Genomic DNA, 17,286 nt, shown 5'->3' on the forward strand with positions numbered 1-17,286 from the left:
ACCAATCATCAAAAATGGAGTCTTTCTCTATTATGAAACCTTTCATGCCCATGATCATACTTAGGTTGAAGTCATTTATATTTTTGTTTTACCTTAAGGAAAAAGTGCCCACCTTGCAAGGTTGTTGTGGGAGTTAAATTTAAATAAAATAGGAGTTGGAAAGGGCCTTATATACTATAATGTATTATAGTGAAAATATTATCTATATTACACCAACATTACATTATTATATTATATTATTGTATAATATATTATTGGTATTATATTTAATACCAATATTAAAGTATTATACCAATTATTATAATCATATAGACCAGATCCTATCCTAAGTACCTTCCATATAATATATATCCTAATATATATCCTAATATTCTAATACAATTTTGACCTTATTGAGAATATATAAGCAACGAGGTATGGAGTGGATGATGCATGATTTTAAATATCCACTGTCTATTATCTCACATACCTGACAGGGGGAATCCAGGGGGAACTTTGTGAATTGCCGACTTGTAGATTGCAATGCCTGATGCACAAGTCACAAATGCAGTTTCCGTAGCCAAAAGGTTTCAGTGGGTGGTAAAGCCTGGTGGGAGCTAAACAAATGTGTCATCAATTTCCCATCTTCACACCAGCTTTTGTTGAATCTATGGCATTTGTGCACAGCATCTGTGGGTATTTTGATCTTTAAAACAGGGCTTTAGGCTCTGTAGTTGAGAGGCAACCCCAAAGCATAAAATATTTTTATTGAAAACCTCATCAGACTGTAAACTTGTTACAGATTGTGGGAGCAATAAAGCATAGCCCATGTTTCTGAGCCACCACCTCAGCGGACTGACCGCATTTCCCTTCCGTGATAATGAGAACAGTTGAAATTGCTCCCAGCCTTCCAGACAGCAACAGGGCAACTGACACCACTCTCCCCAATGTAGGTGAAAGTTGGGACAGCGAACATTAAGGACATCACACCTAAATTAATAGATGCCCAAACAGAATCATCATGTTCACAACTGAAACATTTAGAGAAGCAAAGCACAGCCCTCAGGCAGACAGAGGTGGGAGACAAGCAAACTGATATTTATAATCTTCTTTGAGGGAATAACAAAGGAGAAGCCAGAACTGTTTCTTATGAAAAAGTGCACCACTAGGAAAACGCTGAAACAAGATTCCCTGCCTACTTTATCTCTGAGCTCTTCCTATTCAACTGAAAATGCAGCTGACAATAGTTCTATTGCATCATTAAGATGTGAGCATTCTTAGAGCAGTACTGTTATCTCACACCTGAGAGTTCAGTCCCACCACAGGTCAGCTGGCATGGCACAGAAAAAAGAAATGCCCCCAGACAGAAACACATGCTTGTTGATCTGGAACAATGTATGCCTTTGGGTGAAAGGACAGCAGAGGGTCCGCACCCCCTTATTCTCAGCAGATGACTTAACCTCCTACTTCTGAGAAAATCTAGGCCAGAGTCCTCAAAATGTGGTCCCCAGGTCAGTTCCACAAGTTTCACCTAGGAACTTATTAGAACTACAGATCCCCAGCCCTATCTCAGACTCCCACCTCTAGGGTTGGGGTTCAGCGATAAGTTGAACCAACTTTTTCAATAAATTGTCCAAGTGATTCTGAACCACTCTAATATTTGACGACCACTGATCTCTACCTTTGGAAATAAGGTTCTCCTATTTCTCTCCTTGTCATTTCCAATATATTTATTCTTTTCTGCATTGGATTTACATGTCTCAAAAGAAGATATTTCTAATCTTGTCTAAAGTTTATCTTTCCCTGTGCTACTCCTACTATAGTCTGTATTAATTATTGCCCATCTCTCTTATCTTCAATCTCTCCCCATCTACCAGTTCCTTCTGTTCAGCATAGATAAAAATGTCTCCACATTATAACACTTTTCCATAATCTTGTCTACCCCAATCAGCTTCCATTCTCACTCTTTTCACTAAAAAAAACTTGAACGAGTAATATTTTGTTGCTATCCTTTCCTCCTCAGCTCTAATTTTTGCTTTTTTAAAGTTGTATTTTGTCCTCTAGTATCACTTTTAATATAGTATCCGATATACAAAAGAACATATGTACCTGCCCAACAGAACTAGCACAGGACCTATGCATTGCTGTGCATTCCTCTGCCTCCCTCCACTTCCCTGGTTCACTCTTAATCCCATGCATTCTCATTCCATGATTCTACTAAGACTTCCACTAGTGTTACCAACGTCCACTAAATTGAATTATCCGAAGGCCTTTTCTCCGTCCTCATCTTACCTGTACTCTGTGCAACTTCTGTTTTTGCCGACCAAACCTTCCCTATGGCCCAACTTCTGTCCTTTTATAATAATTATCTATTCTAATTCTCCTCCTATTTCTCTGTTCATGTTCTGCCTCCTCCCTGCTCTTCTTTCTCCCTTATTTGACCCCATGTTATTATTATTCCTTAGGGCTATATCCTTAGTTCAAGACAAAATTGATATTGACTAATCTCTGCATACTTGGTCTGGGTAATCTCATTCATTCCATTACCTCATTACCACCTGTACACCTATGATCTCCAAACTATGATATTCACACACACACACACATTTTTAACAGCTCTCAGACAATATCCACTTAGTAACATGTTTAAAGTACTTTAAATTCACCCTATTCAAAACTAAACCCACCATCTTTCCCTTTATACCTTAACCCCTCATTTCTTGTCCTTGTTCATGGCATTTCCATGCATCCAGCTGAACAAGAAACTGCTGCATGTTCATGGCTTCTCCTCCTTGCTCCTAATCCACATTCAACTACACACCACTTCCCAGCCATTCAACCCCAGTGTTGTTCAGTTTTCCTCCTCCTTCTCATTTCCACACCTACTGCCTGTTCAAATCCCTCAGCATCCATCATCCACCTCGCTCTGAAATCTTCCTCTCTAGATTTTCAACCTTCAACCTTTCTCTTTCCAAACAGCCTCTACATTGTCTCTCATTATCTTATTACCTTACAGATCTATATTCAATTTATTTAAAAACTCCAATGGCTTCAATTTATTAATTTGGATAAAGGCAAAACTGTAACACCCTTCACATTCTGACCTCTACCCACCTTTTCAAACTCAGATTTCCCGCCTTTTACTTAAGCCATATCTCCACCCACACCATCTCACATACCCTGCATGCCCTATGAATACTTGCATTCCTTGAATATGTCACTTTGTCTCAAGGAGTCATGGTCTTGTCCATGCTATTTCCTGTGTCTGAAATGTTACTTCTACTTCTGTCCAGCAGATATATGCTTGCTCAGCTTCAAGTCAAGGACAAATAACAGCTTTCACTGTTGCTTCTCCCCTCCAAGGAAGAATTCATTGCTCCTCACCTGTATTCTTATTCTAGAACTAAATATACTATATTATATTAATTTGTCTACATCTATATTTCTCACTAAATCTGTGGGTTTTAAAGATTCATTCATTTTTTTCAACCCTCTCTCCTGAGCCCCTGGCAACCAATGATCTTGTACCATCTCTATAGTTTTGCTTTTTTCTAGAATGCCATATAAGTGGAATCACACAGTATGTTGCCTTTTCATACTTGATTCTTTCACTTAGCAACATGCATTTAAGTTTCAATCATGTCTTTTTGTGGCTTGACAGCTTATTTCTTTTCATCATTAATGTTGCACTGTATGGATGTACCACAATTTATCAATTCACCACCTATTAAAGCATATATTTATTACTTCCAGCTTTTGGTGATTTTTAATATATTTGTTATAAATATGTTTGTGTGGCCTTCTGTGACAGTGTAAGTTTTTAAATCAGTTAAGTAAATATCTAGGAGCATGACTGCCAGATCATATGACAACATTATGTTTAGTTTTGTAAGAAACTGCCAAACTGTATTCCAAACTGGGTGTTAGGGCAACACTGGCCTCATAGAATGAGTTGGGAAGTGTTCCATCTACTTGAATTTTCTGGAACAGATTGTGGAGAGTTGGTATCATTTCTGTTTTAAGTGTTTGGTAAAATTTGTAAGAAAACCATCTAGGCCTAGAGCTTTCTTTTTCTTGGTAGGTTAATAATTTTCTATTCAATGTCTTTAATAGATACAGACCTTTCATGTTATCTATTTCCCCTCTGTGAGTTTTGGTAATTTTGAGTCTTTCAAGGAATTAGTCCATTTCATCTAAATGTTCAAATATGTGGGTATAGAGTTGTTCACAGTAGTCCTTTATTATTCTTTTCATCTCCAGGGAATCAACAGTGATGTTCTCTCATTTTTTAAAGCAGTAATTTATGTCTTTTCTTCTTTTTCTTGGTGAGCCTGGCCAGAGGTTTATCAGTGTATTGATCTTTTCAAAGAACCATCTTTTGGTTCCACTGACTTCCTCTACTGTTTTCCTGTTTTCAATTGCACTGATTTCTGCTCTGATTTAATTATTGATTTTCTTCTGCTTGCTTGAGTCTTAAATTACTCCTTTTCTTTATGGTTTTCTAAGATGGAAGAAGTACTGATTTAGTTTTTTGTTCTTGTCAAATATGTCTCTATATAGAGATGGACAGAAATCGATATATAGACATATATATAGGTATAGATATAAATTTCCCTCTAAGCACTGCTTTTGCTGCATCCCATAAATAATAGTAAATTTTAATTTTATTTTCACTTAGTTCAAAATATTTTTAATTTTCTCTTGAGATTTCTCTTTGGCCCATTTGGTCTGTTATTTACAGTTGGGTTTTTAATCTCTGAATAGTTGGGACTTTCCAGTTATCTTTCTGTTACTGATTTCTTATTTAATTCCACTGTGGTCTGAGAATGTACTTTATATGATTTTTACTCTTTTAAATTTGTTAAGGTGTGTGTGATAGATGTATCTTGGTGAGCATTCAATGCAAACTTGAGAAGAATGTATACTCTGTTGTTGTTGGATGAAGTATTCTACAAAACTTCAATTAAATCAAGTTGATTGATAGTGCTGTTCACATCAAATATATCTGTAATGATTTCTCCCTGTTTGGTCTATCGATTTTCTGCAGTGTTGAAGTCTACAAGTATAATAGTGGATTTGTCTATTTCTCCTTACTCTTGCTATATTTAAAGAAATTTTTAAAAGCTTGAAAACATCTGCAATGTGGTAGGCAACCTCTAAATTTGTCGCCAACGATGCCCACCTCCTCATATTCAGGCCCTTGCACAGTTCCTCCCCTTGGGTGTAGGCTAGATCTAATGAACGGAATTTGTAAAAGTGATGGGATGTCACTAAAAAGATTTTGACTTCTATCTTGCTCACCTTCTATTGGTCCATCTTTCTCTATCAAAAATCCTTGCTCCATAAAAAGCAAACTGTCATGTCATGAGTAGCACAAGGGAGAGGCCCATATAGCAAAAAACTGATGTTTCCAGTCATCAGTCAGCAAGGAGGTGAACCTGTCAAAAACCGTGTGAGTGAGCTTGGAAGCAGATCCCTCCCACCCAGTCAACCACTGAAATGATTGTAACACTGGCTAATAACTTGACTTTGGCTTTGTGAGGGACCCAGTCAGAGGCACCCAGCTGGGCCACAACTAGATTCCTGACCCACAGAAAATATAAGATAACAAATGTTTGTTACTTTAAGCCATTAAATTTGGGGATTATTCGTTATGCAGCAATAGATAACTAACACATGTAGGGAAAAGAAAACTAAATAAAATTACCTCACATATTTAAAAACTAAATAAATACAAACTTTAAAAACAGAAAATACAATAATCAAAATTGAAATACTCAATATAATAGGTTTAACAGCAAATTTAACATAGTTAAAAAGAGAATTAGCAAACCAGAAGGCAGACCAAAAGCAATTACCAGAATACAGCCCAGAAAGACAAAATTTTTAATTATATATATATGAAAGACATTAAAAGAAATGGAAGATAAAGAAGTAGATTCAAAATACATTTAATCATAAGTCCAATAGCAGAGGAGCAAAAGACTGGCAGAGAAAATATCTGAAGAGATAATAACAAAGAATATTCCAGATCTGATGAGAAAGATACCAACTGACATATTTGAGAAGTCCAGTAAATCTCACATAGGATAAATAAAAGGAAATCCACCCCTAGTTACATCAAAGATGGAATTCAGAAATCAAGAGCCCACCCCCCCCAAAAAATGCAGATTATTTACACAGAAAAACAATTAGACTTACAGCCATTTTCCCAACAACAGTAATGGAAGCCAAAAGGCAAGGGGAAAAGTGTTGAAATAAAGAAACTGTTACATAATGAAAAAGAAAACACCTTCAAGAATGAGAGCAAAATAAGGACATTTTCAGAGAAACAAACCAAAAAATAAGAGTAAATTCTAAAGGACTTACTTCAAGCAAAAAGGCAAGTGATCCCAGACAGAGAGCTAGTGTATTTGGGGGTTAAAATATATAGATAATTAAAAACTGTAAACAGGGAAGGGCTAGAAGGAGTTAAAGAGTTAAAAGATCCTCATGGAGGAAAGTTAAAATTATAGATTAACTGTAGACATTCAAGGCTGAGTATTGGCTTATTTTCCTAACTTGGTTGTGGTGACATTGCTTTGATAAATTTGGTAGATCAATAAACTGCTTTAATTATTCAAAAAGTGAAGACCACCAGAGGCTTGGCATTGGCCACATCCTGAGTGTGACCCCAGACTAAAGGTGAAAAGAGGGGGGAAAAACTTGGGGAATGTCAGGAAGAATGTATTTTTCCCACTTTTTGATGTGTCTTCCAAGTGTCAGGAATGCCACCAGCTTAACATTCCTAACTTCCTTCTGCCTTTTTACTCAGTCTTCCCTGGAAAGAAGGAGTAATTTAATCTGCACTGGTCTTTCCAGAAGGAGAAAGTAGACATGCACAACTCAGTCCTTCTTTCCTACTGTCTCACCGGGGCAGGATTCTACAACTCCTCCATTTTCAAATTTCATAGAGGTAGATTCTCCCTCTGAGGATGAGGGCTGCCTGCACAGGCCCAGCACCTCCTATTACTGGGTGGTAAGTCTGTATGATTACGGTGTACAGTGTTATCAGCCTACTTGCCCACAGATACAGAGTACATATTCCAATATTAACTTTATCAGTAATAAGGATAACATCTTGTTTTCATATCTGACTTCTTCTTTCATCATATTTCCAAGATGGTTCCAATAACTCAGGTGGTGAAGTTCCTCCAGAACCCCCAATAATAGAAAATGCATAATTCTGGCTATTCAGTCTATGTATAACAATAACATATCAATAATAACAATAACATCAAAATAACCACTAAGTGCTACATATATTACATTTTCTTTCTCACACAACTCTGAAAAGCTGTATCATCTCCACTGTTTATTCATTTGAGTTTTTGTAGGATAAAGAAACTCATCCAAAAGGTAGCAAGATGTAAGTCCACCCAACTGGACTCAGGTCCTTCCTCTTTCTTTCTCCACAGTAAATCAAATTATTGTCCTTCTATTCCAGGCCTTTTGCCTGCAGTGATGGCCACCTCCCTTCACCAATATACTCTCCCCAAACAAGGGCTAAATTTATAACAATGTTTTTCTGTTTAACTTTATATACCTTGGGCAGTAACTTTCATTTGTTCTCACTCAAATTCCTTCACTGGCTTTAAATACTTGATCTGTAGCACATACTCCCAGACTTTTGACATATTTAGAACACCAACCAGGAACTCAAGGTCAGTTTCACCCAGTTACAACTGTCAAAGCAATTATCAGAGCAGCAGTCATATCCTAGAGATTTTTACTAGTCTAGAATAGGAGTCATCAAACTGACTGGCAGGCAAAATCTAGCTTGCTGCCTGTTTATGTAAGTAAAGTTTCACTGGAGCTGAGCTACACATTCATTTACATACTGTCTACGGCCATGTTCACACTACAGTGGCAGTGTTGAATAGTGGCAACAGAGACTATAAAGCCCACAAAGCCAAAAATATTTACTAACTGGCAGAAAAAGCTTATTGACCCCTCGTCTAGACCTGGAGATTGATTCCACATTCTCCGTGTTCTAAGTAGTGAGTACAATTCTTTCTCACACATGGTTGTAGGCTGTACCCCTTACCTCTAGGACCTTTCATCAAGTTGATGGCAATGATGGTATCTGGAACCCTACATCCTCACTTCTAATCAAAAGATCTTTCACTTAGATTCCTCTGCCAGCAATTCCACCAGTATTCATGAACATTGCAAAGGAAGTATTTTTAAAGGATGTATTGAAATGCTTTTAGTTGCTTATACTTAAAAATAAATTTGGAGTCAATGACTGAATACTCTCACACTTTAAAAACTATCCAGGTAACTGAAAAAAAAACCGGACATATTATGAATGAATTACTAATATGTGGGGTTGGCTGACTGCATGACAAACTGGATAATAGCTAAATCTTCCATTTCACTCAGCATGAGGCTAGTGATACTTGAAACATGGTTTCTAATTTTCAAAAGGCCTTAATGGATAATGATCAAGAGAAGAGAAACTAATGTTTGTTGATTGCCTAACATGTGCTTTTTACTAAACTAGGTATTTTGGAGATATTACCATATTTAATCCTTACAATAGCCTATGAGGTGAGTACAATTACTCTCTTTGTACGGATGAATATATTCAATTTAGAAAGGTAGACAAGTGTGCCCCACATGTCAGAGTCTGGATTCAACACTTCTAAGGAAGGAACAATTCTGCAACTCCCAAAGGGTCTTTGAGTAAAATGAATTCCAGCATTGCAAGGTACTCCAACATTGCAAGGTATATTTTATCTGGAGTGTTATTCTAACAGATAAAACACCAGCGCCCAACAAAACTGGACTCCTGCTGTGCCAGTCATCACCTCTTTAGTTGTTGGTTTGTAAGGAATTTGCTTCTGGGGAAGAGTCTGGAATAGTAATAAGGGCAATCAGAGCTCAAGAAAGCATGTATTTATCAACTGGTATGGAAGCATTTCAATATTGTAACAACTGGTAATACTGCACCAGTGCCAACTTGCTGAAAAATAAATCCGTGGAAATCTTCTGAATTCCAAACCTGCCATCATGCAGAAGCAAACCAAGACTAAACACATAAGTTATGTGACTGAGTAAGCAATGCAGAAGCAATATGCCCGTTTTAGTGCTCAGTGATTGGTTATGACTATTCTAATGTTAATTCAGCTGAGAAGCAGATGTTAGCCAGTGCTTTTCAAATTCTTAACCCATTCCCCCTACGACGTGTTCACATGCTTCTCTATCACATACAGACTGATGAACCATTTCAGGCTAATAACTGTGATAGCTGAAGTCTCAGTGATCTAATTCTTAGTGTATTTGATAACCAGCAACTAAAAGCTTTCCTGCATCATTCAATGAGCACATATTGGACTACTCATCAGCACTGTACAGCTCAGCATGTGGCAAGGGTATACAGCACACCATAAAAACCACATATTTTAAGGATTTATTGTGATAATATTGCACAGTGATTTAATATATTTAGTTTTTCTCCTTACAAACGAGTTAAATGAAAAGTGATTTTTTAAAGCACCATATTATTATAATTTAAAATTACATAAAAAATAGAGAAAATATTTTTCTTTTTAATAAGACTCCATGTTATGTAAGCAGACTATTCTTGGAAAATATTTGGAAATTATGTAGAGCAAAAAGAAAAACCAGAGAAAGTGCTAAAAACTAAATATGTGATTAAAAACACGTATTTGAAGAAATATCATGGCACAATTTTAACCACAGTTATAAATTATACGTATTCAATTAACGTTTCAACACTAGATTAAAATAGCCTCTTTCACAAACATAGACTCTGCAAAACAGTCCAAGCATCTTTCATAGTACAATTTCATTCCTCTTTTGATTTATAATGAAATGTTTTATTTTCTAGATAATCACAAACTGAAATTAGTAAAGTGGGATTATAATAAAAAGAAGCTAAGAATAATTATATTTTGAGTACAGTAATAAGAATATCTCCTGTCATTCATCTATATAATATATATGTTTTACTTCCTTTAGGCACTCATATAATTTTGCTTTTCTAAATTAAAACATCATATTGACATACACTAATAGTTTTTTTTAAAAAAGATCATAGGCAGTAATTTTGCTTTCCTTGTCATTAATAAAAATGCATCTCATTCCTTCCTCAATAGGCCCCTTCCAATCTTAAGAGGTAGGAGATACCTCCACTCCTCATTTTGCTACCCAAAGGGAAACAAATTCTCAAAATGTCAAAAGGCTTAGTTACTCCACAGATAACTAACTTTTAATAACAAGAAATTGTACCGGGAGTAGCTGGAAAATAAAACTTAGAACTGACATTTAAGTTGGGGGCTACTCACCACTCCTGGCTTACAGTTGTAATAGCAATGCTTGGAAGTGTCATCAAAGGAAGCGTGGTTGGTCTGGAAATGCCATCTCCCTCAGGAGTCCTTGCCCTTCCACTCTGTCTTTGGGACAGTGGTGGCAACTGCAAGTTTCCTGAGCAACACCTTCTCCCTCTCCAGAGGTCGATACCAAGTGTGTTACTAGAAGAACTGTAGGATTTACTCAAGCTGCATTCAAAATAATCTTTAACATTCTAGAGGAACCACAGGGAAAGAAAAGAGAGAAAAAGAAAATGAAATTCAAATGTTTAAAATGATGCACGATGGAGTAAAATAAGAAGCTAAATGATCAAGCTGTCACTCATAAAATCCTGATTCATTATCTCACAATCAGAATAAAAACACTGACGTGAAAAGCTTAAGAGAAAACACTTAGGCACAGAGGGCTAATTCTCAAATTTTAAACACATCAGTTGCATAGCCTTGGTGATCTTTAGGACTGTTGATAATATCTTCCGGTTAGAAGCATGTGGATTGCAGGGCTTTTTATCTTCTTTCTCTTTTTTTAAATTATTCTTTTTTTCTTTCTTTTTTTTAACTTGCTAAAATGAAAGCTTTTCATAGAAAATATATTTTGGACATCAGTGTTATCATTCTGCAACACGGGAACAAACCATACTAGCTAAATTATAACATTTCTTGTTCAATGTTTTAAAGTAAATATATTTTCTATCTCAGGCCAGCAAGATACTCATAATTGTGGGTAACTGGGTAACTGACTTTTCCTATTCTTATAAAAGGTCTCCTCAGAGTTGAGGGGATTTGGGGGTGGTTTTTTTTTTTCTGGTCACACATACAAGAGCTCAGAAAAAGAAGAATATACTTTATCTGGTCCCGAATTGAACTGCCATGTGTTCAATATATGCCCTAATGCTGACATGAATGAAATACTTGTGAGAAGATAGAGGCATTGTATTATAACCAATAGGAAGAGTTATTCATTCTTCCTATATCTCTTGGTGACTATGGTTCCTGGTACTGTGGGGAGTGGAAGCCCCAAAAGAACCTCTGCCTGCGTCACCATTCATACCGGCTTAAAGACAAGAAATGTTACAGCAATGCAAGTAGCCACTGATAGCAACTTGGAGCTTAAAAGTTATAACTGTCACTCTCCACTCGTATCTTAAGCAATAATGGAAGTCCTAACACCAGGCCAAGGTCTCTCACCTGGAAGTCATTCTGTAGCCCTAAAAAGACAGGTACTTCCTACTAGCCCTTCAGAATAGACTTAGGAGAGCCTGGGACTAGACTGCCTTAGGTTTAAACAAACTAAAGTTCTCCACCCACCAGTCCTCCACCCATCCCTATACTAGTTCATACAAGGATAATTAACTCAAGTGTAAGGGTCTAGCTGGGTTCATTCAACAAATATTTTCTGCACACCTATTAAAGTCTTGCTCTGTGCTACTTAAGAAAGGATACAACAGCAAAAAGAGACAGAACCTGTATTCTAGTGATTATGCTTATCTCATCCATGCAAAACCACATTTTCACGATGAAAATCTGGGCATGAATAGGACTGACAATTTTCAGGGGCCCCACTCTCTCCACCTGGAAATGGGATATCATCATATTTTTTGTGCTTGACTTACGGTTTTGGAATACCACTTATTTAAAATTCAGTAGAAAAATAAAAAAATAAAATAAAATTCAGAAGAACCACAATTCAGTAACAGGAAGGAGACAAAACAATTTACAATTTTCCAGAGTTTGAAATATTCTGGAATGTGGCCAGTGTTTTACTGTTTAGTAACTGGTTATATTAAATCTACTGTAGGCCTAGCACTTATATGTATGTGTGTGTGTGTGTGTGTGTGTGTGTGTGTGCGTGCACGCGTGTATGTGTTAGAAATAAGAGGCTGAGGAGAAAGCATAGTATATGTAAGTTTCTTTCTCAAAAGACTTAGAGACTAGTTGAGGAGACAGAAAGTCTTAGGAGAGACAAAGTCTTCCTAAAGAGATTCAAGAACAAACTAAAAGTCAGAACTTTTATAACTCAGTTTGTTCCAAATATGCATGTAAAGAAAGTACTGATTTTCTGGAAAGCAAAGCAGTGTTTCTTGTATAGGTGGTAAAGCATATACTTTACCACCTATACAAGAAACACTGTACCAGAGAACAGAAATGAGGATGTCACTTAGTTAAACCACCAACCACAATAGTCTTATAATAAAGTTATTGGATATTTTTCCTCTTTTAGAAATGGAAATATTACCAACCAGGTTTAATTGCAGTGAATGAACTAAATGGGTACTTATTTGGTACTTGTTATTTGAAAAGTAATAAAGTTACACCTATCACAAAATATATCCCATACTGACTTGAGAACAAGCTTGAATTTACAGATTTGTAGCCATTCTTTGAAAAATTTGTTTCAAAAGACCTCAGTTAATGTGAAAATGCATTCCCACAAAAGAGCTTAATGGAATAGCTTTTTAGAAATTAAGTTAAATACTAAAAACAGTAACATTGTTATGCAAACACTCATTAACCTAAGTTGAGTTATTCATAATTACCTCAAACTTTCTAATTCATACTCTTAATTACTGCCCCAAATTTGCTAACATCCTCAAAGGCAAAATCTAATTCAGCCAGTTATAAACTACTGAATTTGTGATCTTGGACTTATTTTCCTATTTTAACCAGCATGATACTGGGCAACTACACCACTCATCAGATCAAAGATTTGGGGGAAAAAAACATTAATTTGAATGTTACTTTTGGAAATCACACTGTTCCCTTTGCCAGAAACTCTCTTCCCCCAGATCTGCACAGGGCTCACGCCCTCAATGCTTATATGTCCTCGCTGTCCATATTTCCTCTCTTCATGTTATCCTTCTATGAACACCTATTGTCACCATCCAACCATTTTTTGCCCCCTGACCAACTTCATTTTTCTCCACAGCTCTTATCATAGCTGGGATTATTTTATAATTTATTGATTGATGTATGCCCTCCCCTCTAGAATATAAGCTACAAAGGGACAAGGACTCTAATCCCTAGAACCTAACCAGTGTGGACTGCATAATAGGTGCTAAATTAATATTAGGTGAATATTTAAATCGCTGAGTAACTGTTGAGCTGAAATAATGAGAATATAATAATATATCCTTGACTTAAGTGTGAACCTTTCCTCAGAGTGTGTTTTAAAAGATATATAATATCTGCCAATTTGCTTTTGTTGTAAGGGAAGAGATACTGTGTGTAACATTCGATATGATTTTCTGTACTACACTGGAAAGGTTGAGGTGCATGGTGAAAAGTTTTAGGCTATGACTGTCCACCAGAAATAAAGTACAAGCCACAAATGGGAGCCAAATGTATAATTTTAAATATTCTAGTAGTCACATTAAAAAGTAAAAAAAAAAAGGAAACAGGTGAAATTACTTTTAATAGTATATTTTACTTAGCTTAGTATATCCAAAATATTGTCATTTCAACATGTAATCTATATCAAAAATTATTAATAACAGACTTTATATTCTTTTCTATTTGTACTATTATGTAATCAAAATCCAAGATGTATTTCACATTTACAGCACCTCCCCATTCGTACTAGTGCTTAATAGTCACATGTGGCTAGAGGCTACCACGTCAGACAGTGCAAATCTAGGTAATAATACTAACCCCACCAGTCTAGGTGGGGTTAGTATTCTTCAAATGTGCTTTTCGTTTTTGCACATTCTTCTATGCAACCTTCCCTGTCTTTTGACTGTGGTAACCATTACCTCAGAGAGGATTAGGATTATTACTGCAATGATAGAATGAAAAGGAAAAAAATCATTGATCATCCTTTATAGACAGGATGCATTGCTCAGTTTTATTCTTCCAAAGAAATAGAATCTGGAGCACACAGTATACAAATAGTATTATGGGACAACCCCAGGCTTTTTTTAAAAGAGAACCAGAATTTCTAAATTCCAGAAGTTTCCCCTTAGATATCCTAACCAGAGCATGAAGGTCTGAACACAGCTTTTTACCACTGGTACTGAGGACTTAGAATATGACTTAAGGGCAGTTCCCTTGTGGTCAAGGAGCAGGGAAGGGGGAAAGAAGAAAAGGAAATATGGCACAGGCGATGAGACTAGATCACTAACCAAGTGTCTCAACACAAAATAGTAGAAACGGCAATGGCAAAGGAGTGTGCTTTGGTGGGCAAGAGCCTCATGGCACAACTAAGTCTCACTCTGCATTTGCGGGTCCTAGAAGTTCTTACAAACCCAGATAGGGACAGAGAAGGAAACTGAGAATTAGCCTCAGCTTGCTTGCCAAGGGGTTTTCTGCAGCATAAGGTAAAGGGACCAGGGGTTCATGGGGTGAGCAGCCCAAAGGTAAGGGCTGCACAGAAAGCAAAGCTGAGTCTTTTAAACAATCAGAGCTCCACTGAAAGGTTAGGTGAAGAGCCCAGGCAGCAGGAGAGAAGGTCAAATTTACAGCGAGCTAAGGTCCCCTCCTCAGGCTGAGAGCACTCATCATCTGTTATACCTACCATGTGCCTAAGCACACTGGATCAAGGGCATAGACTGACAACCAAATATCTGGGGAAATGAGCTATTCCTCAATGGGACAACAGTAAGAACCAGTGGAAATACAAGACAAGGACAATACCACACACCTGTGACTATAACGTCAATTAATGTTGTTTTCCCACTTGCCCACATGGAAGGGAAGGAGTAAGAACTTGGAGAAATACTCAGACTGGGCATTTACTCAAAAGATACCAGTTTACATTATTAATTACCAAGTTCAAGTTCCTCCCAGCCCCTCCCCCACCTGTGAGATAGAAGTTTAACAACGAGATGAGCTATTACAGACAGCAAGGAAAATGACTTCTTTTTCCTTCCTCCCTCCCTTCCTTCCTTCTGCACATCTGATTAGTGGCATATAATTTTTGGCTCAATTACAAACAGAAGCTGAGTAAACGCTGGACAATTAAAAACACACTAATGGGGCACTGGTCAATTGAAAGCAAAAAAGATAATCTCAGCTGACCAAGATGCAAAGCTATTAAAAATGATGAGTCTACAGACTTCTTCAAATGACCCAGAGCAGAGCTTCTCAAATATAATGTACATATGTAGTCAGCCTGGGACTTACATATATTAAAAATGCACTTGGTACGTAGTAGGTTCTCAAAACTATTTGTAAAATGAGTAAATCAAAGAATATAATTAAATGTTAAAATCCTTAGGTTTCCAGGAAAGCTTTGGGAAGGAAATGCGGTTTCTTTTTAGCCTTAAGTAATAAGTAGAATTTGTTTAGTGAAGATAATGGAAATTTACATATGTACATAATGTACATATGTAATCACCTTGGGAATAAATTCTGATCTTTAGATCTGAGGGATGGTTCTGAAATTCTGCATTTCTAATAAATACACAGGTGACGCTAGTGCTGCTGCTCTGAGGCCCACACTTGAGCCAAGTCCTAGAGGATGGGTTACAAACAGCTGTCAAAGACCCCACCATAGGAGATGACTCAAGGATCAGCTGAACTTGGATAAAAGTGTGCAAGAAAGTCATCAAGAAATGCAAACAGGGTGAAAAGAAAAATTTCCACAGATTGGTGGTTTTGTAAATGAAAATCACAAAGCTCAAACTGAGCCCATCTCCAAAGCTGCAGAGAGGGCAGTGTTCCTGCTGCCTAGCATGCAGAGTGCTGGGTACAAGGGCTGGCAATGTCCAGGTCACAGAAGCACCTAGAGGCAGAGTGGTACTATTAGACAACCTTGCCTGCCCTTGGAACAGAATTACGGAGTGACTTCTTTATTGAGCAAAGAGTGGGTGGAATCGGCAACTCTGACTTTTGGGACTTACATCATCGGCCGTCACTGTCATCACACTCCTGCTTTTCTTCATTATAAAGGGGAAAAGCAGCCCCTTTTAGGGTGTCTGTTATTCAGTGCAGCTTTGCTGACAATTTTTAAGACCTGCAGGGGAAAACAAGACACTCAAAAAAAAGAACAGTTCGGTATCCTTAAATACAAATACGGAGCTTATTTGTATTCTCCACATCTGAATGTACACAATGCACATGTATAAGTAAATATCACAATTGACCAAGCCAATTAAATCTAACATGTGAGGAAAGAGGTTCACAAAATGCAAAAATCCAAGACATCAGTGCAAAGATATTTGAGAGGAGAGAAAAAGAATAGAGGATAACAATAGGCTCCCAAATAATCAATGATCCTTAAGAATACAGAAATAATATGTATTAGTGAAGGGCTTTAAACTTACAAAGTACTTTCCCATATAATATTTCATTTGGGCTTCTACGCTCTGTCTCAAGCTGAGGCGCTGGCACAGCCGTTTCGCCCTGGCAACTCTGGTCTGAAGTGCCATGCACAGCGCTTCTACGCTCTGTCTCAAGCTGAGGCGCTGGCACAGCCGTTTCGCCCTGGCAACTCTGGTCTGAAGTGCTGGGTGTGAGGCCTCTTCATGCAGTATCCTGTGAGCAAGTGAAATTAGATGAAGCACAAAGGAATTTGATCCCCATATCAGTCTGTGAGATTATTTTCATCTTTTTTTTCTAATGAGAGAACAGAGGATCAGAAAAATAATTGGGCCAAGGTAACACAGCTAAAACATGGCAGATTTAGAATTTAATGAATATGATCCATTGATACTATTGTCAAACAAAAAAGGAAAAGAAAGAAAACCAATACAAAAATATGCATGACCAAAAAAAAATCTTAATTTCAATTTTACCATCAGTTTAAACCTCTTACACATATAAGTACATAGGCAAGTATTCATCACAGAGAATTTTAGCAACCAATAGTTAGAAAGAGCTATTATTCCCTGGTTTAAATCACACAAACTTGGCCATTCTGAAGCAGAGACACTACAGTTCATGACATTTGTTTTGTGTAGATCACTGGAAGCCACTTCAGCAACAAAGAACCTCA

At 37.0% G+C, this 17,286-nt stretch overlaps 1 protein-coding gene across 1 annotated transcript in view; it reads right to left on the reverse strand.

The window, feature by feature from the left end:
* PDE4B (phosphodiesterase 4B) overlaps positions 1-16,305 on the reverse strand; it is a 489,372-nt gene extending 473,067 nt beyond the window's left edge. The window contains exons 1-2 of the mRNA XM_024119649.3: positions 16,193-16,305; positions 10,332-10,570 (exon numbers count right to left, since the gene is read on the reverse strand). Coding sequence (XP_023975417.1) covers positions 10,332-10,570; positions 16,193-16,234 — 281 coding nt within the window. The 5' untranslated portion in view covers positions 16,235-16,305. The remainder of the gene's footprint in view (positions 1-10,331; positions 10,571-16,192) is intronic.
* Positions 16,306-17,286: the final 981 nt, after the last annotated feature.

This window comes from Physeter macrocephalus, chromosome 4, assembly GCF_002837175.3.
Source record: "Physeter macrocephalus isolate SW-GA chromosome 4, ASM283717v5, whole genome shotgun sequence".
Classification (NCBI taxonomy): Eukaryota; Metazoa; Chordata; class Mammalia; order Artiodactyla; family Physeteridae; genus Physeter; species Physeter macrocephalus.